General features: G+C 38.7%; 1 protein-coding gene across 2 annotated transcripts in view; it reads left to right on the top strand.

The window, feature by feature from the left end:
• Positions 1-22,427, top strand: part of CLSTN2 (calsyntenin 2) — a 693,894-nt gene that overhangs the window by 119,876 nt on the left and 551,591 nt on the right. The window contains exon 2 of one of the 2 annotated variants that reach the window (XM_084640207.1): positions 4,168-4,209. The exons of the other annotated variant lie outside the window; for it this stretch is intronic. Within the exon in view, the coding sequence (XP_084496333.1) occupies positions 4,168-4,209 (42 nt within the window). The remainder of the gene's footprint in view (positions 1-4,167; positions 4,210-22,427) is intronic. 2 annotated transcript variants of the gene reach the window in all.

The raw sequence follows: 22,427 nt of genomic DNA, 5'->3' as shown, positions 1-22,427 counted from the left end.
GGACTTGAGAATACAAACAACCACAGAAATCTGTAAACAGTAACATGGAAATTCATGAGTATTTCTGCTGGTGAAACAGATATAAGAGTAAGGAAGAGCCATGTATTTATGGCTAATGGGTCTATGTTTTTATCCCAGTCTTTACTTGTTGGCAGAAAGTTAATTACATAGCCTTGGCATAATGCAGGTGACACTGAAGAAATATTTGTAAACTAATAGAAAAGACTTACAAACATATCTTAGATTTACGTGACTAACAAGAACTTACATGGCTTTAAAAAAAGATTGTGGCATTAAGAATATGAAGTCAGATTCTCAACCCTCCATTGAAAAATTCTGAGATTGAATCAGCTAATGGAAGCCTCATTAAAACAGGTGAGGAAAAAATAAAGGCCCTTGTCAAGGTTCCTCCCCCACTCTGAACTCTAGGGTACAGATGTGGGGACCTGCATGAAAAACCTCCTAAGCTTATATTTACCAGCTTAGGTCAAAACTTCCCCAAGGTACAAAATATTCCACCCGTTGTCCTTGGACTGGCCGCTACCACCACCAAACTAATACTGGTTACTGGGGAAGAGCTGTTTGGACGCGTCCTTCCCCCCAAAATACTTCCCAAAACCTTGCACCCCACTTCCTGGACAAGGTTTGGTAAAAAGCCTCACCAATTTGCCTAGGTGACTACAGACCCAGACCCTTGGATCTTAAGAACAATGAACAATCCTCCCAACACTTGCACCCCCCCTTTCCTGGGAAATGTTGGATAAAAAGCCTCACCAATTTGCATAGGTGACCACAGACCCAAACCCTTGGATCTGAGAACAATGAAAAAGCATTCAGTTTTTTAAAAGAAGACTTTTAATAAAAAATAGAAGTAAATAGAAATAAAGAAATCCCCCCTGTAAAATCAGGATGGTAGATATCTTACAGGGTAATTAGATTCAAAAACATAGAGAACCCCTCTAGGCAAAACCTTAAGTTACAAAAAAGATACATAGACTGAAATAGTTATTCTATTCAGCACAATTCTTTTCTCAACCATTTAAAGAAATCATAATCTAACACATACCTAGCTAGATTACTTACTAAAAGTTCTAAGACTCCATTCCTGGTCTATCCCCGGTAAAGACCAGCATATAGACAGACACAGACCCTTTGTTTCTCTCCCTCCTCCCAGCTTTTGAAAGTATCTTGTCTCCTCATTGGTCATTTTGGTCAGGTGCCAGCGAGGTTACCTTTAGCTTCTTAACCCTTTACAGGTGAGAGGAGCTTTCCCCTGGCCAGGAGGGATTTCAAAGGGGTTTACCCTTCCCTTTATATTTGACAGCCCTTTTTTATAAATTAAAACTACAGTATAACTTATGAAAGAAACAATTTTCTTCTTTGTACAAGCAATGAACAAATATCTTCTTTCTGGCCAGAGCTATTAATGAGATTATTAGACTAGGAACCAATAGTTCCCACTAATTATTCAGTGGCTTTGACAAAGGTCACTAGAGTGTTGAAAATGCAAAATATGTCCTGGTAAAACACTGGTAAATAAAACTACTGCCTAATTTACATGCCTTGATGCTGAAAGTTTAGTCTTTCAGCTACAGCAGAAGCTGCAAAAATACATGGAAACTTTGGGGACTTTGTTTTTTCCTTTTGATGTGGGTAATTTATTTTTAAATACCTATCAGCGTTCACATTGTCCATGTAAATCCTCCATGCAACAAGAGGAGAATGGGCCATCACCACTTAAAAATGAAATGTTAAGATACATTAAAAAATCGTGCCTCCAGGATGAGGGCTACAATTCATAATCTGTGCCCCAGTGATAAACCAAGAATCCTCAACCCAGACATTGTTCCTTCAGCTACCTCGTGTTGTGAGTAGGAAGAATTTTAAAGAGTTTACCTACTTGCCAGAAAAGCACAAACAGTAGGTAGGCAGTATGATGTACTTTGTCCTTCTGGATTTGTTGCAAATGGGTTACACAAGTGAGGAACTGGGGTGTTTTTGTGTTGGGGGCCTTGTTTCTGAGGGCTAAAATCTTGGCTTGGCCATATACATACTGTCGTTTTGTGGCTGTGTAAATTGCAGAATATATATGGATTATTTTTAAATTCCCACATAATTGTGCTTCAGAATGTAATGCTTCATTAAAAAAAAGTCTCTTTATAACTCTGTGTGTGCTAGAGAAATTTGGTGAGCTACCACTAAGTGGCAAATCTGGAACACACTTTTTGTCCACACATAACAGTGCTTCCAGAAGTGGATTGGTATTTCAACCATCATTTGGATTAGAATTGCTTTAAGCAAATGCACAATCTGAGGGTTCTTTTGGATCATCTGCTGCTCCTATATTCATTAGTAGTAACCAGGAATGCTTATTTTTTTATTGGCATTTAGCTAGGAGGTTATGTGACCTCTCCTCTCAAATGAGGACTACACCACATTTAACTATGTCCTCCTGTCATCCAGACTGGACTACAGTGGTAGACTCCAGTTGAAGCTATCCTTGAAGGCTACTCTGAAATTTCAACTAGTGCAGAATGTGCTGACCCACTTACTTACTTGTTCCATATAAAGACCACTTTTAACACCTGTGTTCCATACATTGCACTAGCTACCTGTTTTTGGTTTTGGGTGCAGTTCAATTAGTTGCTTTTAATATATAAATCCCTATATGTTTTGGATCCTGGTTACTATAAAGACTTCCTGTTCCTCTGTGCATCCTGGCATTTGAGATCTGCTAGGACATTCATTATCATTCACCAGACTTGAAATGTAAAGGGAAGGAGTGTTAGGTAGTGTGTCTCAATGTGAGTAAGAGGTAGGCCTTGGCTCTGAAATCACTTTCCCCTTGATGCTACAAAGTTAGATATTACTGAATATCAGCACAAGCAGCAAGATATTTATTTACTTTGGCATTTCCTGAGCAAATAGTGAGGGGAGTGAATTTCTCTTGTATGGTGGGGCAGGTCTGCTTTAGAGGTCAACCTATGTCAACTTTCATTATTTAGTTCTATGCTTTGAAATGACTGTAAATGGCCCAGAGTGTATCGATGGACATATATTTTGCACCTTGTTAAAATCAAGGAAGCATTTTAATAGATTAGCTTAGTTAATAACACAGCTTTTCAACACTGACAGCTTTGTGTGGCTCTAGGATCCCCAGTCATTTCCTTATACTTGTCTTTCATGGGATCGAAGGGAAGGTAATATACAGACACAGTAATAATCCTACTACTAGTGAAAAACAATTCAGCTATATCTCAAATAGTGATTTCTGGCAATAGACATAAAATACGTCTATTTCCAGATGAGGAAAGCATGCAGAAAAGAATGATCAAAAGTTCATGATGAAGTTAAAAAAAAAAAATGAATCAGAGTTTTTTCCATTGTCACCTAGAATCCATCAAATGAAGGTCGGTAGTGAAACTACATCTAGGACCAAAATAGATACAGACATGTTATATAAAGCTACCAGTTAACAAAAGGTGACTTTTTGTCAGACTCATTGAAATGACAAAGTGCAAATATCTACAAGCTCAACTTCTGTGTAAATAGGAAGTAATGTAAACTGAAGAGCATGGCGTTTACAGAGATATCTTTGAAAAAAGTTCTCAAAACAAAACCAGTTTAAATCTTTACAGATTTTGGGACCCCCGTGGCACTAGAGGAATTATGGGACAAAGGTGCCGTAGTACAGCTATGAATTTGACACTTGTCCCAAGGGAGGTATTCAAAGCTATTATGGAGGCCTTTCAAATTTATAGTTCACTCAAATCCTGTAGTTTGCCAGTAGAAACTGCACTGGTCGGGTTCTCAGCAAGTATTTGCATATGTGCTTCTATGTCTGTGTAATTCAGTTCCATGCTATTCAGCTTCTTGCAAATGTGGCCTAGATACCGCATTTGCTACAGTTAAGGTCTCGCCTATCACATGCTTGAGGCTATGCTGGTGCCTCTGTAATATCTTCAACCATCTCTGGGCCCGATTGTGCCACCTTCAGTCATGTTGACTGGTATCTTACTTCATAATTAGCCCCAGTGTCAGTAAAGATGACAGAATGTGTCTTGTATTCTCTGGGTGGTTTAACAAAATACTGTTTAACAATGGATACATGTTGGTGAAGGTTGTCATATCCAAAGACTGCAGCAAGTGCCTCTTTTTCTGTTTCAGGCTTAGTACTTTCCATTGTGAGTGATGTCTCTGCAATCAAAGGTAATTGGAGAACCATCCTGTAATAAAACAGCACCCAATCCCCTTTGTGAGGCATTCTGCTTAACCAGTGTTAGGCAAAAAGATTCTTTTCCCCAGGAATCAGGAAAGCACAGACAATACTGAACGGGGTTTATTGACGGTACCAGGAAGACTGACAAGCAGTTTCAAAAACATGGTGCCATAGTGGCCAATTATATACATTCTTATTTGCATGTATTTGTACATACAAAACCAAACATTATTACAAATTTAAAAAAAACCTCCAAATAAAAATAGGAACAGTACGTACGTATAGAGGTCATTCTATTGCATTAAGCATTTATGGCTACCTTGCTGGGGAAGGAGGCGGGGTGGGGGGAGGTAGGGATAAGTGCTTACAAATATCTGGTGGGCTGTGAAGGGAGGGTTTATTTTGTTTTAAAAACCAAGTTACTAGGCGGGCATTGACCATATAAGCTTATTAATTGTTTATAGTTGTTAGTGTCCTTGATTTTCAGCAGTTTCTGCCTTTTCTGCTGGCTAAATTTTAATTCCTTCCTAACACCAGCATGTTACGATCAAAATAATACAAAAAAGAGTTCCTTGAGTTCTGTAATGTTTTAGTGTGTTTCACTTCCTACAATTTATCAGTCTTTTGCAGTAACTTTCTTAAGTGGCAGAATTATAGTGGACCTGATGTCAGGGATTTTTTAAAAAGTACTGTATGTTACAATGTCTTGGGATCTCTGTAATTCCTGTTTGTTTTGAGGTGGTAACATTTTCAGGATAAAATCTATTCCAATATTAGCTGGTTGACTGCCTTTTTCATACAATGTACTTTCTGAAACTGTTAGCACAAGGGTTGCTATTCTGTGTTTGTAATTGTTAGATTTCAAGCCCTCTCGCCAAGCCACACTCACAACTGTTCTTAGTCTAATATCCCATTGCTCTCTGGTTATGCTCCAGACCAGGACTTAATCAGTGTAAGTGGTAGTGATATCTGTTCCTCTAATATCTCTGCTACTTTCTCACACATGCTCTCACTTTATGGCTTTAAGTTCACTGAAATTTGGGGACAAATTAGCTGTGCTACTGTCCAGGCATGATTCCTCCAATGCCACAGGAGGAGAACTGGCTCTGCCAGCTTTGTGGCATTTCTGCAGCAGCCCCAGGTGTTATGGACATAGGTGGGAGAGTGGGAGAAGATGTAGCTGGGACTGATTTGTGCCGCAACCATTCTGCACCTTTGCAGGGGCCAACGAAGACCACTGAAGTAGGGTTGCTAATTAAGGTGGCCCTGAGTGTACTCTTCCCTGCATAGAAGAGAAGGCTCAAGCTACCTTTCCCTTGTCCCTACACCAATGCATGTGTCATCATGGGGATATTATTTGACTTTTGTATTATTACAATTGGATAAGCCCACACATTTGATTTTAAGATCCTATTTTGAAAGGTATTTAGACCCATATGTATATGGTGTATATGTGTTTTCTATATGCATGTGTGTATCTCTATTAGGGCTGTCAATTAATCACAGTTAACTCATGTGAGTAACTAAAAAAAAAAAATGAATCACAATTAAATTTTAATCGTACTGTTAAAAAACAGAATACCAATTGAAATTTATTAAATATTTTGGATGTTTTTTTACATTTTCATATATACTATATTCTGTGTTGTAATTGAAATCAAAGTATACATTATTTTTTATTACAAATATTTGCACTGTAAAAATGATAAACAAGAAATAGTATTTTTCAATTTACCTCATAAAAGTTCTGTAATGCAATCTCTTAGTCATTAAAGTGCAACTTACAAGTGTAGATATTTTGGTTACATAGCTGCACTCAAAACAAAAACAAAGTGAGCACTGTACATTTTTGTATTGTGTGTTGCAACAGAAATCAATATATTTGAAAATGTAAAAAACACCCAAAAATATTTAAATAAATGGTATTCTATTATTGTTTAACAGTGCGGTTAATTGTGATTAATTTTTTTAATTGCTTGACAGCCCTAGTGTGTGTGTGTGTGCGTGTGAATATATATATATATGTATATATCACACACACATATCAGTACTGACATCCAATTGCTGGTAATTCTTTCCACTGTATGTAGCTAATTCTATGTAGGGTTTTTTTTCCTGTTCCAGTTTTATTCTTGATTTTCTGGTACACTATTTCTGGCCATGGATGGGCTTGGGCTGTGTTACCAAGTTTTAACTTTTGTACTTGGTTCCAAAGTTAATTTTTGTCCCCTATTTTTCCTAACATTGACATGATACTGTGATACAACTCCTTCCCACACCCAGTTCATATAGTGCTGCATTTGCATCATTAGTTTCTGTAAAAGCATGATTGTTACTTGCTATGCATAGTTTATTCAGTTTCCCAAATATCATACCCTTTATTTCCAAGGTGTTCAGTACCTCATCTCTTGCTGACTACCTTCCCAGTTAGCTCATTTGTTTCTGCTAATATTTAATGAATGTTGGGTCTTTTGGGAGCTTTTTTCCCCCTATCATCCACAGCTGTTGCTCAGTTTTGTTCCTATATTGTCAGGGATTTTGTTTATGATTTAATAATTTCAATGGCTAACTGTAGGTAGAGTAGGTAAGTCTGGTGCTCTAAACTATTGCCGAACCATCAAACTGAAAACTTTTAAATGAACAACAAAAGCATAGTTTCTTTCCTCTATTCTGCAAACTAATATTTTATATTATAAACTCTGTTACTTCTGATTTATTATCTTATCTTGTTGCTGGACACAACTCAGGAACTGATGCCTTCCATATTTGATGATTATTTTTATTTCAGTACAGTCTAGAGCAGGGGTTCTCAAACTGTGGGTTGGGACCCCTCAGGGGGCCGTGAGGTTATTACATGGGGGGAGTCACGAGCTGTCAGCCTCCACACCAAACCCCACTTTGCCTCCAGCATATATAATGGTGTTAAATATATAAAAAAAGTGTTTTTAATGTATAAGGGGGGGGGGTCGCACTCAGAGGCTTCCTGTGTGAAAGGGGTCACCAATACAAAAGTCTGAGAACCCCTGGTCTAGAGGGACCCATCTGACATCAGGGTGTCATTGTGTTAGATGCTGTACATATAGATATTAAGAGTCAGTTGCTATCCTGAAGAGCTTAGCCTAAGGTGACAAGACAGACAAAGGGAGCATTATTATCATTCCATTTTACAGAAGGGGGACTGAGGCACAGAAAGATTACATGACTAGCCCTAGGTCACACAAATCAGCTGACTTGTCCTCTGACTCTGTAGCTATTAAATAAATCAGAAATCATTTTATGAACCTTCTGCAATGTTGAACAACATATCACAAGAGGTTTAATATCAAAGGGATGCACAGATTTTCCATTTTGTTTCAGTTTTAATGCCAGGATGAAATCTCTCATTTGTTCCACAGTTAAGGTTCAAGCAAATTACCATTATGAACCCAATTTTTAATGGCCCTTCTTCCCCACACACAACTGCCCCCCAAAGGAGCCAATTTCACAAAAACTTTTCATAAAGCATCTTATTTCAGGTTAGAGGTTTTCTGAGAAGTGCAGAAACAATCAGAAGAGGAGTTTTATAGTTATGATTTGTTGAAAAATTTCCTGTTCACTTTTTAAAATATTCCTAGCTTGTTTCTAGCTCATATTTACAAAATTCCAGAAACTCCAAATTTAGGTCATGATCCTGCAACAGCTGAAGTCAGTACTACAGAGAATTCTTTCCCCGGCTTCTGACTATTTAAGGTTAGGATCTCTTCCAAACTCAGATGGCTGCTTCTTTTGTTGTCTTAGGCAAAAGAGAAAGAGAGATAAACAGGGAGAGATACCTTGGAGTGGTTTTGCTCCTCACTTAGTCCAGTCACCCAGTGAAATGGATTTTCCCGTGGGTTACCCCTAAATAAAGTGCATTCCTGCTGTGAGGTTGGAGTCCTGGAGTCTTGCGGTGAAAGAGGATTCATACTGATGTTTCCTAAAATGTAGATCGATCTGTTTCTGCCCCCTACCCAGTCTTTGCCAGAGAGTGGCCACTTGACAGCTGTTTGCCCATCATCTTTGATGACACCTGGCTAGAGGTGTCAGCTTGTCTTTTGTCTTGGAGGAACAGGTTTATCCCACTCCCTAAACTTATCTGATGGTAGAGCTGCCAATTTTGGTTGGACGTATTCCTGGAGGCTTCATCATATGACAATATTTAATTAAAGATTAATCTTAAATTCCTGGAGACTCCAGGACAATCCTGGAGGCTTGGCAATCGTATCCGGTGGCCACATTTCAGTTTATGTTCATAAAGGGGATTGCTTTCCAGAGAGCAGGTGGCAAGCACTTTCTGAAAATCACACTTCTATAAGGTTTCTCAAGTTGGGCTCCCAAAATCACTAATCCTCTGGAAATTTAGGCCAAGTTTAATATTCTAATCAAACTTTATCCTAAGATAGAGTTCAACACTTGCATTTCAATTTTCCAAAGACAACACGTGTACAAAATTGAATTGCCAACATGCCAGCTGGTAATGCCATTCTGAAGGCATTTCAACATGCAGACAAGATATGAAAGAAAATGGATATGCCATTTTAAATTACCACATTCATATAGAAATTGTATCAAATGCTCCAACACCAGATTTACAGCCATTATTTTGTTTTTTACCATGCAGAAATATACATGCAGACATGCTTTAGCAGTGCTACATTTATGTGCGGCTCTAAATCTGTATTGTAAAGGGCAGTGTGAATGAAATGAGTTTACTTAAAGCACATTCCAAACCATGGCTTAGTATGTTCATTGTGTTGATCAGCATTCATGTCGCACTCCCTGTCCGTACCTGTCCCAGGGAAACTAATGATCCAACCAGCGGACCAAATTCGATGATGAATCATGGTCACATGCCACTTGAGGCATGTTGTGCGTATGCTAAGAAGAAGATTGTGTTGTTTAAGCAATAACAAAAATGATTAGATTAGAAGGTAGGCTTGTCACTGTACTTTGTAAAAGTCTGTTTGGGCTAAAAAGAAATTGTAAATGAACCAAGTGTAGTGTTTTTTGTATTTAACAGTGTTGCCTATTAACTAGGAATAATTTTATCATTTGAAACTAATGATTTTTAAAAAAAGCAAATCTGTCTTCTCACATATGATGCTAAATAATAAGTGAAGAAGGACATGAACAGATGATGAGTCTGCCCCATCTGATATAGTAGTGTTAAACAATCTCAGTCGGTTAGGACATCGTAACTTATATTTATTGGTCAGGTAAGTTGGCACAGGGAATGGTCTTTTATTGGTCTGTCATATATTATACAGAAGGAACTTGAAAGCAACATTAGAATTATGTAGAAGCGGCTGAAACTTTGGTGCCATCCTTTGATCCTTTGCATTTCAATATCTTGACTCATTCTGTTTATCTCGTATCTGCCTCGGAAGGGGCATGTTTCTTAAATAAAATGAACTTAGTGGTAAAGGAAAGACCCCACAATGATAGTATTGAAAAATACAGCCCTTTATTTATCCACAGAACAGGTACAGCATCACTGCAGGTTTCCAGAGACTTTCACAAATCTGACTTGTTTTGTAGGGACCACCTCTAGGGACTATCTTTTTGTTTTGTTTCTGTATGGGTCCTTGAACAGAGGGGTCTTGGTCCATAACTGGGCTTCTAGGTGCTATGCAATACAAATAATAATAATAATAAGGATGTGAGGTTGGTTGGTTCTCTAGACTAATTCAGTCTCAAGGCCTATTCAGTCCTGGGCTTCTCTTCTGAGACTGCCAAGATGTTGGCAACTGGTGCAGTTGTGAAGGTCTTTTTTATGATGTGGACTCGAATGAGATTGCTAAGTGGCTTCATCCAAGTCATCAAACAATTGACGAGAAACAAAGTGTAATTAGTGCTAACTGGTCTTGAATTTGAACCAGTGACCTTAAGCTTGAATGGTTTAGTTCGTAGGTGCTTCAGAGACAGCTTTTTCTCCCCTTCATTTAATACAGCAATACTTGAGATCAGCAGAGGTGCTCACGAGAGCAGCCCTCTACTTAAATTGTAAGGAGGCTGAATGTTTTCAGGAATGGTTTGCGACTCTGCAACTCACTTGATCTACTGGAACCCAAATTTGTTGAATTTCAGATCATGCTACAGAACTCACCTTTTCGGTGGCTTTTGCTGGGAAAGTAGACTGAGAGGGTTATAGTGGGTGGTAGGAAAATCCTAGTTTGGTAGGGCTGGGTATATATGTCTTACTGGTGGTGGAGGTGGACTGCTAAACAGAATGTGCCCAGGCTTTGCATGAGTTCATTTATTAAAATAATCTGCACTTACTAAATGCTCAAGTCTCTTTAATAGCAAAAAACTATATGGTTTAATATGGGTATGAAAGCAATATGTTCAGATTGTACCACTACATATTCTTCATTAGAAATGAAAGTAAAAATACAAAATGTGTTAAACTACAACACATAATTCAGCAAGCATGTGCCACTTAAGCACACATCTAACTTGAAGCACATAAATACTTCCACTGAAGGCAATGCAGCTATTTAAGTGCTTAAGTACATTACCGAATGGGGCAATAAACTGTAACAATGGAGATTTCATTTCCAAGTTATACTGCTTTTTCTAATATCTGTCATGGTTTAATTTGAACAAATCTACAAAATCCCTGCTAGAGCTTCACTTTCCAGATAGTCCAATGTGACCAGGTATGTAACATTTATATATCTTAGCCTATTTTTGATGTATTGCTTATTCCATCATTGTTGCCTCCATTAAGGCTTTTATCTGTAGCTTGAATTTCAAAACAGATTTTCTCTTATGCTTCATTGTGATTCTTCATCTTGCCTGTGATAATGTTGATGATGCAAAACAGTTTATATCATGATTGTCAGTAAGTAAATTCAGAATATTTATTGCACAGGTAAAGAGTAGTTCAGCATTTACAATATCTAGCAATACTTTTATGATGGTTTGCCAATTTTCTTGTATTTCAGGGACTCCCATATTGTAGGCATAATTCAAAGCCATTAGTAGTCTTTCCATTGACTTCAATGGCATTTTAACCAGTTCCGAAATGCATAAGTGACCCTACTTAACTAAGGTACATTTTTTATGTAACTGACTTCAACTTAGAGTTTCATGTACGCTTACTGTAATAGCTTATATGATAAGCTATTTAGTATTACTGAGCTGGTTTTAAACTCAGAGCATATTGGCTCTGATGTTCGTTGTCAGTTTCAATATGTGGATCCTGTTCCTATTTGTTTTTATTGGATAAGTACATTTAGGTTTATCTAAAGTAGGTAAATATTTGAAGTCATGTATTCTTTATTTTGCTTTGTGTTTTGATATATTTGTTAGTGCAATTCTTTAATCAAAATAGATGCTTTTTTTAAAAATAAATCTCATTTATCCAGACCTTTTGACAGTAAAGGCATAACTTTCATGGCATAGTCCTTTTCTGAAAGTTAATATGTATGGAATGCTGGGCATATGTTAAACAGAGATACATTTAAAAAACAATTTTTGTATGTTGTCATGGGGAAACCAATTCTGCACATATTAATTAGGGGCAAGTTAAATTCCTCATGACATGTTTACAAAAAAGGATTCTGAAAAACAGTGAGACACTGAGGTACAGACCCTGTTAAACAGAAAATTCTGACAGAACTATGGTCTCGCTGGCGTGAGAAATAATGTATTTATAAGGTGTCATGATGTCAAATCTGGTTTGTCTTACTTTATATGAGTAGTCCCACTGACTCCATGATAGCTGTACTGTGCGTTCGATTCCTGGGAACCTACAAACAGTTACCATAGAGTTATGAATAGATAATGTTGACAGATGAGTTGGTTTAAGGATAGGGAAAGAGGAACTCCATTTTCAGTGGAAAAAGTAAAAACAATATAACCCAGTATAATAGGCTTATCTTCAATATAAGCAGTGCACCAAATCCAAGCTGACCTTTCTTACATAAAATAGCATTGCTTCCAAACCATTCATTTATTTTCTGCTTGAAGAAGGTACAAAATAGGTAGGCAGGTGTAGCAAGACTGAGCACTCACTGCACAGTGATAACAGAGCTTGGTGCTATTATTGTAGTATTATCGCAGTATGGAACATGCTTATTCTTTTTAGCTGGCTACAGTACATTGTTTTCACTAGGGTTTATACCTACAGATATTTAGAGTACAAGGTGGCACCCAGAATTAATACCTTTTCAAATACCTCTTTCATCTGTTGTCAGCACTAGTTGGTGCTAGTTAAATCTTGTGTATTTACATATCTTTAAAGAAAAACCATATTTAAATGTTCTCCAAACACCTCTTCCTATCCGTTCACATTTGTAGCTTTACAAACTCTGCCTTTTGTTTTTTTTTCCATGTCAATCTCTCTCTCACATTTGATTTTTTTTCTGTACATAAGGCCAGATTTTGAAAACTGGTTAATTAATGGAACCTACCAAATTTACGTGAGCAACTCTGGCATACACACATTTTCTCAAACTGTATTTAATAAAATTCCCGATGGCCCATCTCACCAGGTCATTAAGGATATGGGAAAGGTGATATGTCTATCTAAGGTACTTTTATGGCCCTATTACCATAGTATCTGAGAACCTCACAGTCTTTAATATATTTAGACTCACAACACTCTGGGAGATAAAGAAGTGCTATTATTCCTGTTTTACAGATGGGGAACTAGGGCATAGAGACGCTAAATGACTTGCCCAAGGTCACCCGGCAAGTCTGTAGTGGAGCAGGGAATTGCACCTTGGGCAGTGGCTACACTATTGGGCTTGCAGAGGCACAGCTGCATTGCTGTGGCTGCACTGCTGTCAGCTCTCTGTGTAGCCGCTCTAAGCTAACGGGAGAGAGCTCTTCCCTTGGCTTAATTATTCCAGCCCTGACAAGCGGTGGTAGCTATGTTGGCAGGAGAAACTCTCCCACTGACGCTGCGCTGTCCATACCGGCGTTTAAGTCGGCATAAGTTATGTCACTCACGGGGTGGCTAACTCACACCCTTGAGTGACATAACTTATGTTGACTTAAGCTGTAGTGTAGCCATAGCCTGTCTCCAAAGTCCTAGACTAGTGCCCTCACCGTAGAACCAGCTTTCCTCTCCAGGGGGTCACCACACAGCCCTCTCTGCATCTCATCCCTCACACTGCAGAACTAGGCAAAGGCTGCTGCTGCTGGTGGTGGTGGTTGTGATCCATTGGGAGCACAGAGGACAGTGGGAAGCCCTCACCAGCCAGGCTCTTGCTTTTAGTCCCCAGTGATGGAATGTCTGTCCTAGACTTTGGGGTACTGGCTGAATCTGTACACTCACCTTGAGTATCTAAAACCTAGCCAAAATGGGATATTGCCAGCTCTGCATGCAGTTTCAGTTCTTTAACCACTTGCAATAAGTATAGTGTGCATTGCTCCCATACCATTCATTTGTTTTCTGTTTCAACAAACTGCATAATGTGTAGATAGCAAGAAAAAAACCACCTCTTGCTGCACCTGGATAATAGTGTCTGGCACTCTGATCACAGTATCATTACAGTGCAGTGAGTGCTCGTCCTTGTTAGCTGTCTCCATATTTTGCAGTTTGCTCAAACAGAAAATAAATGAATGGTCTTGAAACAATGCAAAACACACTTCCTTCGAAAGGTTAAGGGACTGTAGCTCCCATGGAAAACATGCTGATTTTCAAACTCTCCTAAAATGCAGACCATTCAGCACTGTCTCAATATATCTCCTTTAACATTCTGAAGCAATCTTGACTTGCATTTTTAACAGATACACAAATCAAACTTTAAAATAAAATTCCTTAGCCTCAGTATTTCACTCCAGAGCTCAAGCAGCTGTAGTCAAATTAAAACTAAAAGATGACACTAAACTTTGGTTTACACCTCCGAATTACTAAATCTTCAGTGCAGCCATGGGCTGGCTCAGCAAAACTTAGACTCTTCAGCTTCAACCCCTGTGATAGGCTAAAATATCATTTAGTCAGGGACCATTTGTTACACAACATTTCAAAATGTCCTGGAGACAAAGCTGTAAATTTAGAAGAGCAAGGTAAAGGATATCTTTGCATACCATTGCTGTCTAGTGTATTTCATTGGGAAATCCTATAACTTTTTAAAAAGTATGTGCCAAAGAAAATTGGGCTTTTAAAAATATATCTGTTTTGTCTTTTTTTTTTTTAAATGGCTTGGTAGCAATGTTAGGAGTATAGCCATATATTGAGAGGGAGTGCATTATAGGGTTGCCAAGTGTCTAGTTTTTGACCGGAAGGTCAGGTTGAAAATGAGACCTGAGATCTACTGACCCGACACCTAAAGTCTGATTACTGAAGGTGGGAGAGGTGCTGAGTCATCACCCATGAAAGCCCCTACTCAGCCAGAGCCACTTCTTACCTGCAGCGCGAGGCTGCAGCTCCCAGCCCTGGCTTTGCAGTCCCTCCTGAGCAATGCAAGGATGGTGGGAGAGGGGAAAAGCAGTAAGTGATGTATAGACAGGGAAAGAGGAGCAAATGGGGGGGGGGCCTCAGGGGGAAGGGGCAGGGGCAGGGCAGGAGCACAGCCTCAGGAGAAGGGGCGGGGGATGAGGCCCAGGGGAAGGGACGGGGCTAGGGCAGGTCCTTGGGGAGGATAGGGGCAGGGAAGGGAAGGTTCCGATACTTCTGTTGGAGTGTCCATTTTTTAAATATTACGAAGTTGGCAACCCTAAGTGCATAAAGTTGGATCTCAAAGTGTTGCTTCAAGTTGGCATGACTAGATTAGCTATTTCTAGACTATGTGCAGAAATAACCTGAAACAAGAAGGTGACTTCCTTGTACTCCGATATAAATGGCAATTGTTAAGTTATCTCAGTCAGGCTGACTGTGGAGAAAACACAAATGAAGTCATTATTGGTACTGCTCTGTGTGTGTATGGTTGGTGGTTTCCCTGAACAGGCTCTCAAAAGGCAAAATATTCTGAATTCATGGCATTTGTTGCAGCTTCTAGTAAATGACTTATTAAAGGCTAAATCCCACAAGTGCCATCAATTGCCATTGAAGTAATTGTGCTCATGCCCGGTATTGCTAGCTCTCAGCTGAGGTGGAGGATGGGAGAGAATTCCAGAGGTCCCTTGCACAAAGCTCATTACTCAGGCTATGTACAAAAGATGTGATTTTTCACCCTAATGGAATTGCTGAGAAATGTAACTGGAAAAACTCTTCCGCTGTAGCTGATTAAAAAATTATTTGTGCCCCATGAGACAAGAAAAATATAGTTTTAAACAGACAAGAATAATTGACAAAATGTGGTAGGCAATGTTTGATGATGGCATATTAACTAGTGCATAGCTTCATTAGAAAATGCCAATTATTTATCATGATGTTAATTCTGCTCTTTTTAATGTAGGGCAAAAGCGCAGTGATTTTTAGAGCTTATCTGCTCAAAATACCAAGGGATCAAGGTGTAGAATTAATACAAATGCTACTAAGGCTGTGCCTACCACACAAATTAGGTCTAGCAGCTGTGGTAATGAGCAGAAAATTTTCTGAATTCCAGTACAAGCAGCCACAGGTGGGTTTGGGGAGGTATTCTGGGGGAAATGGAAATATTAGAAAGCAAAGTATTTAAACTCCCCTGTTTTACTGAGCCAGCAAGCTGAGTCATATGCATTTCAGGCTGCTTGCTGGGGAGAGAAAATAAAAAAAAAATAACCCTCTGTGGGTATCAGAGATCACCAATACTATTTGGTACCACCAGACACAGATACTGACTAGTTGACAAAGGAAAGAAAGCTTGAGGAAATTACATGATGAAGGAAGGGGAATGGATTTTAAGCAACAAAATGCAAAATCACATTTCATCTTTAATGGGTAATACATTTCTGAATTGCTTTTGTGAATAAATCTTGCTTCAGCAATATATTACCTTTGACTTGCTTAACATTTTTGCAAAGAGTGACTGATAAAATAACCATGATAAGTTTTCCCTTTGGCCCAATATCAAGCTTTGATTTTATTTTGTTATCCCTGAGAGACTGTATTTTAGCTATGAAAAATTTCTACCAGCAGTTATAGTCTTGCTTGATAGGTACATTTATACATTACTGTAATATAAAGCTATGGTAAATTAGTCACTACAGACAATTAAAACTATAAAATTGGTTCTTACAGTGATTTGCCATTTAGAAAGGAAGACAGATTACTGTAATTTCCTGTGCGACCTGGATACAGAGCAAGCACAGGATTCCAAGACAAGTTTAAGATATATGATATGAAACATGCTTCCCAAATGAAAACTTTCTTTCTGAATCTTTGGTCTTCACTTTGCATTTTAAGATTTATTTAATATAAGATGTTACTGATGGGAATATAAAATTGACAAATGAGGAAAAACATGAGTGCCAGAATGTTCATTCAGAGTTTTAAGTGTAAATTCTTTGGGGCTTCATAATGCTGTGAACCAACATCTGCTTACTGAGGCTGATTTACTCAAAATAATTACTGGAGAATAAAATCTATGGGAATTACTTACACCTTAGTTCGATGTAAATGTTATGATAACCTTTATCGCTATGTGTCTCAAACCCTAGTCTTACTCCAACATATGATACAGCTTTTGCTGTTATTTGAAAATAATTATGTTATGTGTATTTTGCGTGTATTGCCCTGAGACATGCAAGAGAAAAATAACCATTAATCCTATTGTTCTGTCTATGTTAAAGTGCCACTTAACAAGATCAAGTAGAAACACAAGAGCACTGCTCTACCTGCCAAAGCTTGGCCTCAGGTGAGCCTGATTAACCGAATCAGTCACGTTTATTTAGGTGGAAAGACTGCCTCAAATGAAAGAGCCGCCCTAGTGTTTCCCAAGTGATATGGTCTAAAGTATCGTTTACCTCATGCGGTGGCACTCTCCATGCATACCCTGTGGCTTTAGTTCTTAAAATAATTTACCTAATGTGATTGTGGGCATCTTTATACCACATTATAACGGCCTTTGTTTCTCTCCCTCTAACATTATATTCTTTTCCTTCTTTCTGTAAAACCTGCTTGTAACATAATTATAAGCTTTGAACCACAGAACACAGTGATCAAATATGGAGCTTAGTATATAAGTGCAGCTCTGTTGTTGTCACTGACTGAGGATCTGTCCCATAGGGTCTAGTTTTTATGGTTGAAATTAGCAAATGGAGTTGCGGGGTAGGCTCTATATAAAATACTGTCACATAAAAAACTTTGCTGGGGTGAAGTTAAGGTTGCTAGTATACATCAGTGGTTTGAGTGTTTATTACCTTTCAAGAACACTGCAAAAGTTAAAAGGAAAATAAAATAGAAACCCAGAAATTCAGACTTCAGGTTCCATTTACAAGAAATCTAAACATTTGAAAGTATGGAAATGAGCAGTTAAGTTGCCCAGACTCTCCTAGCAGGAGGACAGGAGCAATGTGGGGAAGGAGTCAGTCTCCAGGAAGCCTTTCACAAACCTATTGGGCAATGAAGTATCCACTAAGGCTCATGGGTGCAGAAAGTGACCGGCACAGACTAAATAATTCAAACATCTCTGTTGCCTCACTGTGACATGAGGGTCATTGGACCATATTCTATGGAATGGCTATCATTTTCCATAATGCAGAATTCTGGTCCCCTTCAGTCCTATCTGTTGAAAGGAAAATAATTGTCATTGGCGTAAATAAGATTTGTGGAAGTATATGGAACGGATCTTAACAAACAATGACTGTATCTGGTGGATTAAGTAGATTAGTTATGAGAGCTACAATATATTTTGATCTGAAAGAGTCACTGGGGAAGGGGAGAGAAATGGAGGGAATGCACTGACAAGATATTTATTCAGAACCTAAGCAGAGGAATGCACAATAGTAGCCAGTTAGAATTAGAAGTGTCATAAATATAAAGGGAAGGGTAAATCCCTTTGAAATCCCTCCTGGCCAGGGGAAAGCTCCTCTCACCTGTAAAGGGTTAAGAAGCTAAAGGTAACCTCGCTGGCACCTGACCAAAATGACCAATGAGGAGACAAGATACTTTCAAAAGCTGGGAGGAGGGAGAGAAACAAAGGGTCTGTGAGTCTGTCTATATGCTGGTCTTTACCGGGGATAGACCAGGAATGGAGTCTTAGAACTTTTAAAAAGAAAAGGAGTACTTGTGGCACCTTAGAGACTAACCAATTTATTAGAGCATAAGCTTTCGTGAGCTACAGCTCACTTCATCAGATGCATATCGTGGAAACTGCAGCAGACTTTATATATACACAGAGAATATGAACCAATACCTCCTCCCACCCCACTGTCCTGCTGGTAATAGCTTATCTAAAGCGATCATCAGGTGGGCCATTTCCAGCACAAATCCAGGTTTTCTCACCCTCCACCCCCCCACACAAATTCACTCTCCTGCTGGTGATAGCCCATCCAAAGTGACAACTCTTTACACAATGTGCATGACAATCAAGTTGGGCTATTTCCTGCACAAATCCAGGTTTTCTCACATCCCCCCCACCCCCATACACACACAAACTCACTCTCCTGCTGGTAATAGCTCATCCAAACTGACCACTCTTCAAGTTTAAATCCAAGTTAAACCAGAACATCTGGGGGGGGGGGTGTAGGAAAAAACAAGAGGAAATTTCCTCCCCCAGATGTTCTGGTTTAACTTGGATTTAAACTTGAAGAGTGGTCAGTTTGGATGAGCTATTACCAGCAGGAGAGTGAATTTGTGTGGGGGGGTGGAGGGTGAGAAAACCTGGATTTGTGCTGGAAATGGCCCACCTGATGATCACTTTAGATAAGCTATTACCAGCAGGACAGTGGGGTGGGAGGAGGTATTGGTTCATATTCTCTGTGTATATATAAAGTCTGCTGCAGTTTCCACGATATGCATCTGATGAAGTGAGCTGTAGCTCACGAAAGCTTATGCTCTAATAAATTGGTTAGTCTCTAAGGTGCCACAAGTACTCCTTTTCTTTTTGCGAATACAGACTAACACGGCTGTTACTCTGAAACCTGTTAGAACTTTTAGTAAGTAATCTAGCTAGGTATGTGTTAGATTATGATTTCTTTAAATGGCTGAGAAAAGAATTGTGCTGAATAGAATAACTATTTCTGTCTGTGTATCTTTTTTGTAACTTAAGGTTTTGCCTAGAGGGGTTCTCTATGTTTTTGAATCTAATTACCCTGTAAGATACCTACCATCCTGATTTTACAGGGGGGATTTCTTTATTTCTATTTACTTCTATTTTTTATTAAAAGTCTTCTTGTAAAAAACTGAATGCTTTTTCATTGTTCTCAGATCCAAGGGTTTGGGTCTGTGGTCACCTATGCAAATTGGTGAGGCTTTTTATCCAACATTTCCCAGGAAAGGGGGGGTGCAAGTGTTGGGAGGATTGTTCATTGTTCTTAAGATCCAAGGGTCTGGGTCTGTAGTCACCTAGGCAAATTGGTGAGGCTTTTTACCAAACCTTGTCCAGGAAGTGGGGTGCAAGGTTTTGGGAAGTATTTTGGGGGGAAGGACGCGTCCAAACAGCTCTTCCCCAGTAACCAGTATTAGTTTGGTGGTGGTAGCGGCCAGTCCAAGGATAACGGGTGTAATATTTTGTACCTTGGGGAAGTTTTGACCTAAGCTGGTAAAGATAAGCTTAGGAGGTTTTTCATGCAGGTCCCCACATCTGTACCCTAGAGTTCAGAGTGGGGGAGGAACCTTGACAAGAAGTGTTACTCTAATTTCTTATGTACAAGAAAATAAAAGGCCCATTCACACACGTGAACTATTTTCTTCCATTAGTATTTGGCTGATGCCTGAACTAAATTAGTTTTCCAGTCAAAGACTCTATACTGATGAGTTGAGGGCTCACATCTTTGGCATTTGTGACATTACAATGTGTCGCTGTAAAAATACTGATATTATGAAGTACGGTAATACAGTGTTTTCAAAAGTCAGGCAGTGGAACACAGAGTTATAGGACAGGGTTTTGTTGGGCAAAAGTGCTGAAGGTATAAAAGCAAACCACATTCAATATCTTTTCCAGATTGAAATATTTCACTAGTTAAAAGAAATAGTATACAAAAGAGTGTGATAATGTACCATCAGGTCTTTTATGACTTGTCCAGTGTATTACAAGTTTATGCATATCTCAAAAGGTATGGAAAGAAAAATAAAGTAAGCTGACCTGAAGCACGGCATCTTCTTTCCATAATGATAGCTTTGGGAATCTAGCATATCAGAAGTTAAATTGTCACATCTTTCAAAAACGTAAATGTGTCTCGTCTACACTTAAAAGTTTTGCCAGCATAGTTTTGTCAGTTAAGAGGTGGGAAAAAAATCACACCCCTAACCAATATAGCTGTGCTGGCAAATGTATTAATGTAGATGTACTTATACCAGAAAAATAATTCTTTGGCCGGTATAGTCAGAAAACTAGTGTAATTTATTTTGCCAAAATAACTTATTTGCCAGTATAACCTGTGTCTGCCCTCATAAGGTTTACCAACATAGTTATAGTTACAAACCCTCCTAATGTAGACAAGGCCTAAGGTATGCCCCAATCCTTCAACGAAGTACTACTACGTATTGTTCTTATTACTGCAAGTAGAAGAAAATGGGATTAAAATCATGGCAATATCACACTCAATAGTGAGGCCAAATTTAGGAAAGTACTTAAGCACGTGGCTAACTTTAAGCAAGTGTAGTATCTCAAAAACAATGGGACTACACTGATGGTTAAAAGTCGGTATGTGCTTTAATACCTTGGTAAATTGGGGCCTTAGTGATTGCAGAATTGGGCCCTTGGTGTGTTCTAAGAATACCAGTGAGCTTTATAACAGATTTACTCTACTTTTTTTTTTTAGCAATGTGCATTATTTCAACACTTGTAAATATTTTTATAATGATCAAGACATGTGCTTTCCATCTTCTTAGAAGCATTTGTCTCCATAGCCATCCCAGTAGAGACATGGGTTCAAATCCTACCACTGACGCCATGTTCAATGTTCAATCATAAAAATGCAACATTCAGGCTTTATACCTTCTACATATACTGTTCTCTCTCTCCTTAAGCACTTCCTGAAAATAGAATTCCTAGATATAATCATGATATAGTGCTCCCTACCTGAAGCTTTTTGTCGAAACACATTTTCTTTAGGACAAATTCTGAACTAAAATCTGCTTGCAGATTTCCTGTTTACCTTCATGGAAGCCCTTCATGCAAATCTGAGGGAAGAATTTGGCCTTTTTTTTAATTTTAAAAAAGTGATTTTGAATATCAAATAAATGGGAAATTCCCTTATGTTTTTTTAGATGTATTTTAACAAAATTATATAAGGCAACACACATACAAACAGAAAAAAAAAAAGAAAGAAAAAGAATAAATAGAATAATGTACCTGATTACTGCTATACTCATGTGGTAAGATACCAGTAGGGTTTGATGGCTTATGTTTAAAAAGTATACAAAGTAGTTAGACTTTTACTTAACGACATCATATAGTATATTTATTTTACTCATCTTTCAGAGGAAGGAGAGAGTTACCGGGAAAATAGAAAGAAGTCATTTAGAGAAGTATAGAAAGATGGTCCCATGGTTAGGGTGCTAGCCTGGGATTTAGGAGACCCATATTCAATTGCTCACTCTACAACAGACTTTCTGTGTGATCTTGGGCAGATCCCCTAGTCTCTCTGTGCTCCAGTTCCCTGTATGGAAAATGGGGTGTTGTGAGGATAAATACATAAAGGATGGTGAGGTGCTCAGAGACTATGATTGCAAAGGCTTTGGGAGTACTTTATCTAGATATATAAAAACATTTTAGGGTGCAGATGGAGTTTTGCTGTTCTTAAACAGTACAAAGCAAGTCTACCTCTTAGTTATTTTTTTTGAGTCAAAAATATATGTAAGTGCATAGCATGATATTTATATTAAAATACCATGTATAGGAAAGAAGAACGCTGCTCTAGTCAAAGCACAGAACTGGGAGTCAGGAGAGATCTGGGTTCTGCTCCCAGGTCTGCGCAGACATCTCATGTGGCCTGAGGACCTCTGTGGTGGTGCCCAAGGTGGGGTAAGTGTTCTATAAAGAGCCTTCTTCCCCTTCCGTGTCCACACAGAGGATAGACACCAAGACAGTCTTTGCAATCAGGGTCTGCTCCAAAGTAGTAGAGCTGGGCCTGCTTTCTAGGGAATGGCTCATCAAAATTCATAGTGGTATTGTGCCTCAGGCAAACAATAGCCCCATACTGACACTCC

This window comes from Lepidochelys olivacea (assembly GCF_965140295.1).
Source record: "Lepidochelys olivacea isolate rLepOli2 genome assembly, chromosome: 9".
In the NCBI taxonomy this organism is placed as follows: Eukaryota; Metazoa; Chordata; order Testudines; family Cheloniidae; genus Lepidochelys; species Lepidochelys olivacea.
This window is presented reverse-complemented; position numbering and strand designations above follow the sequence as displayed.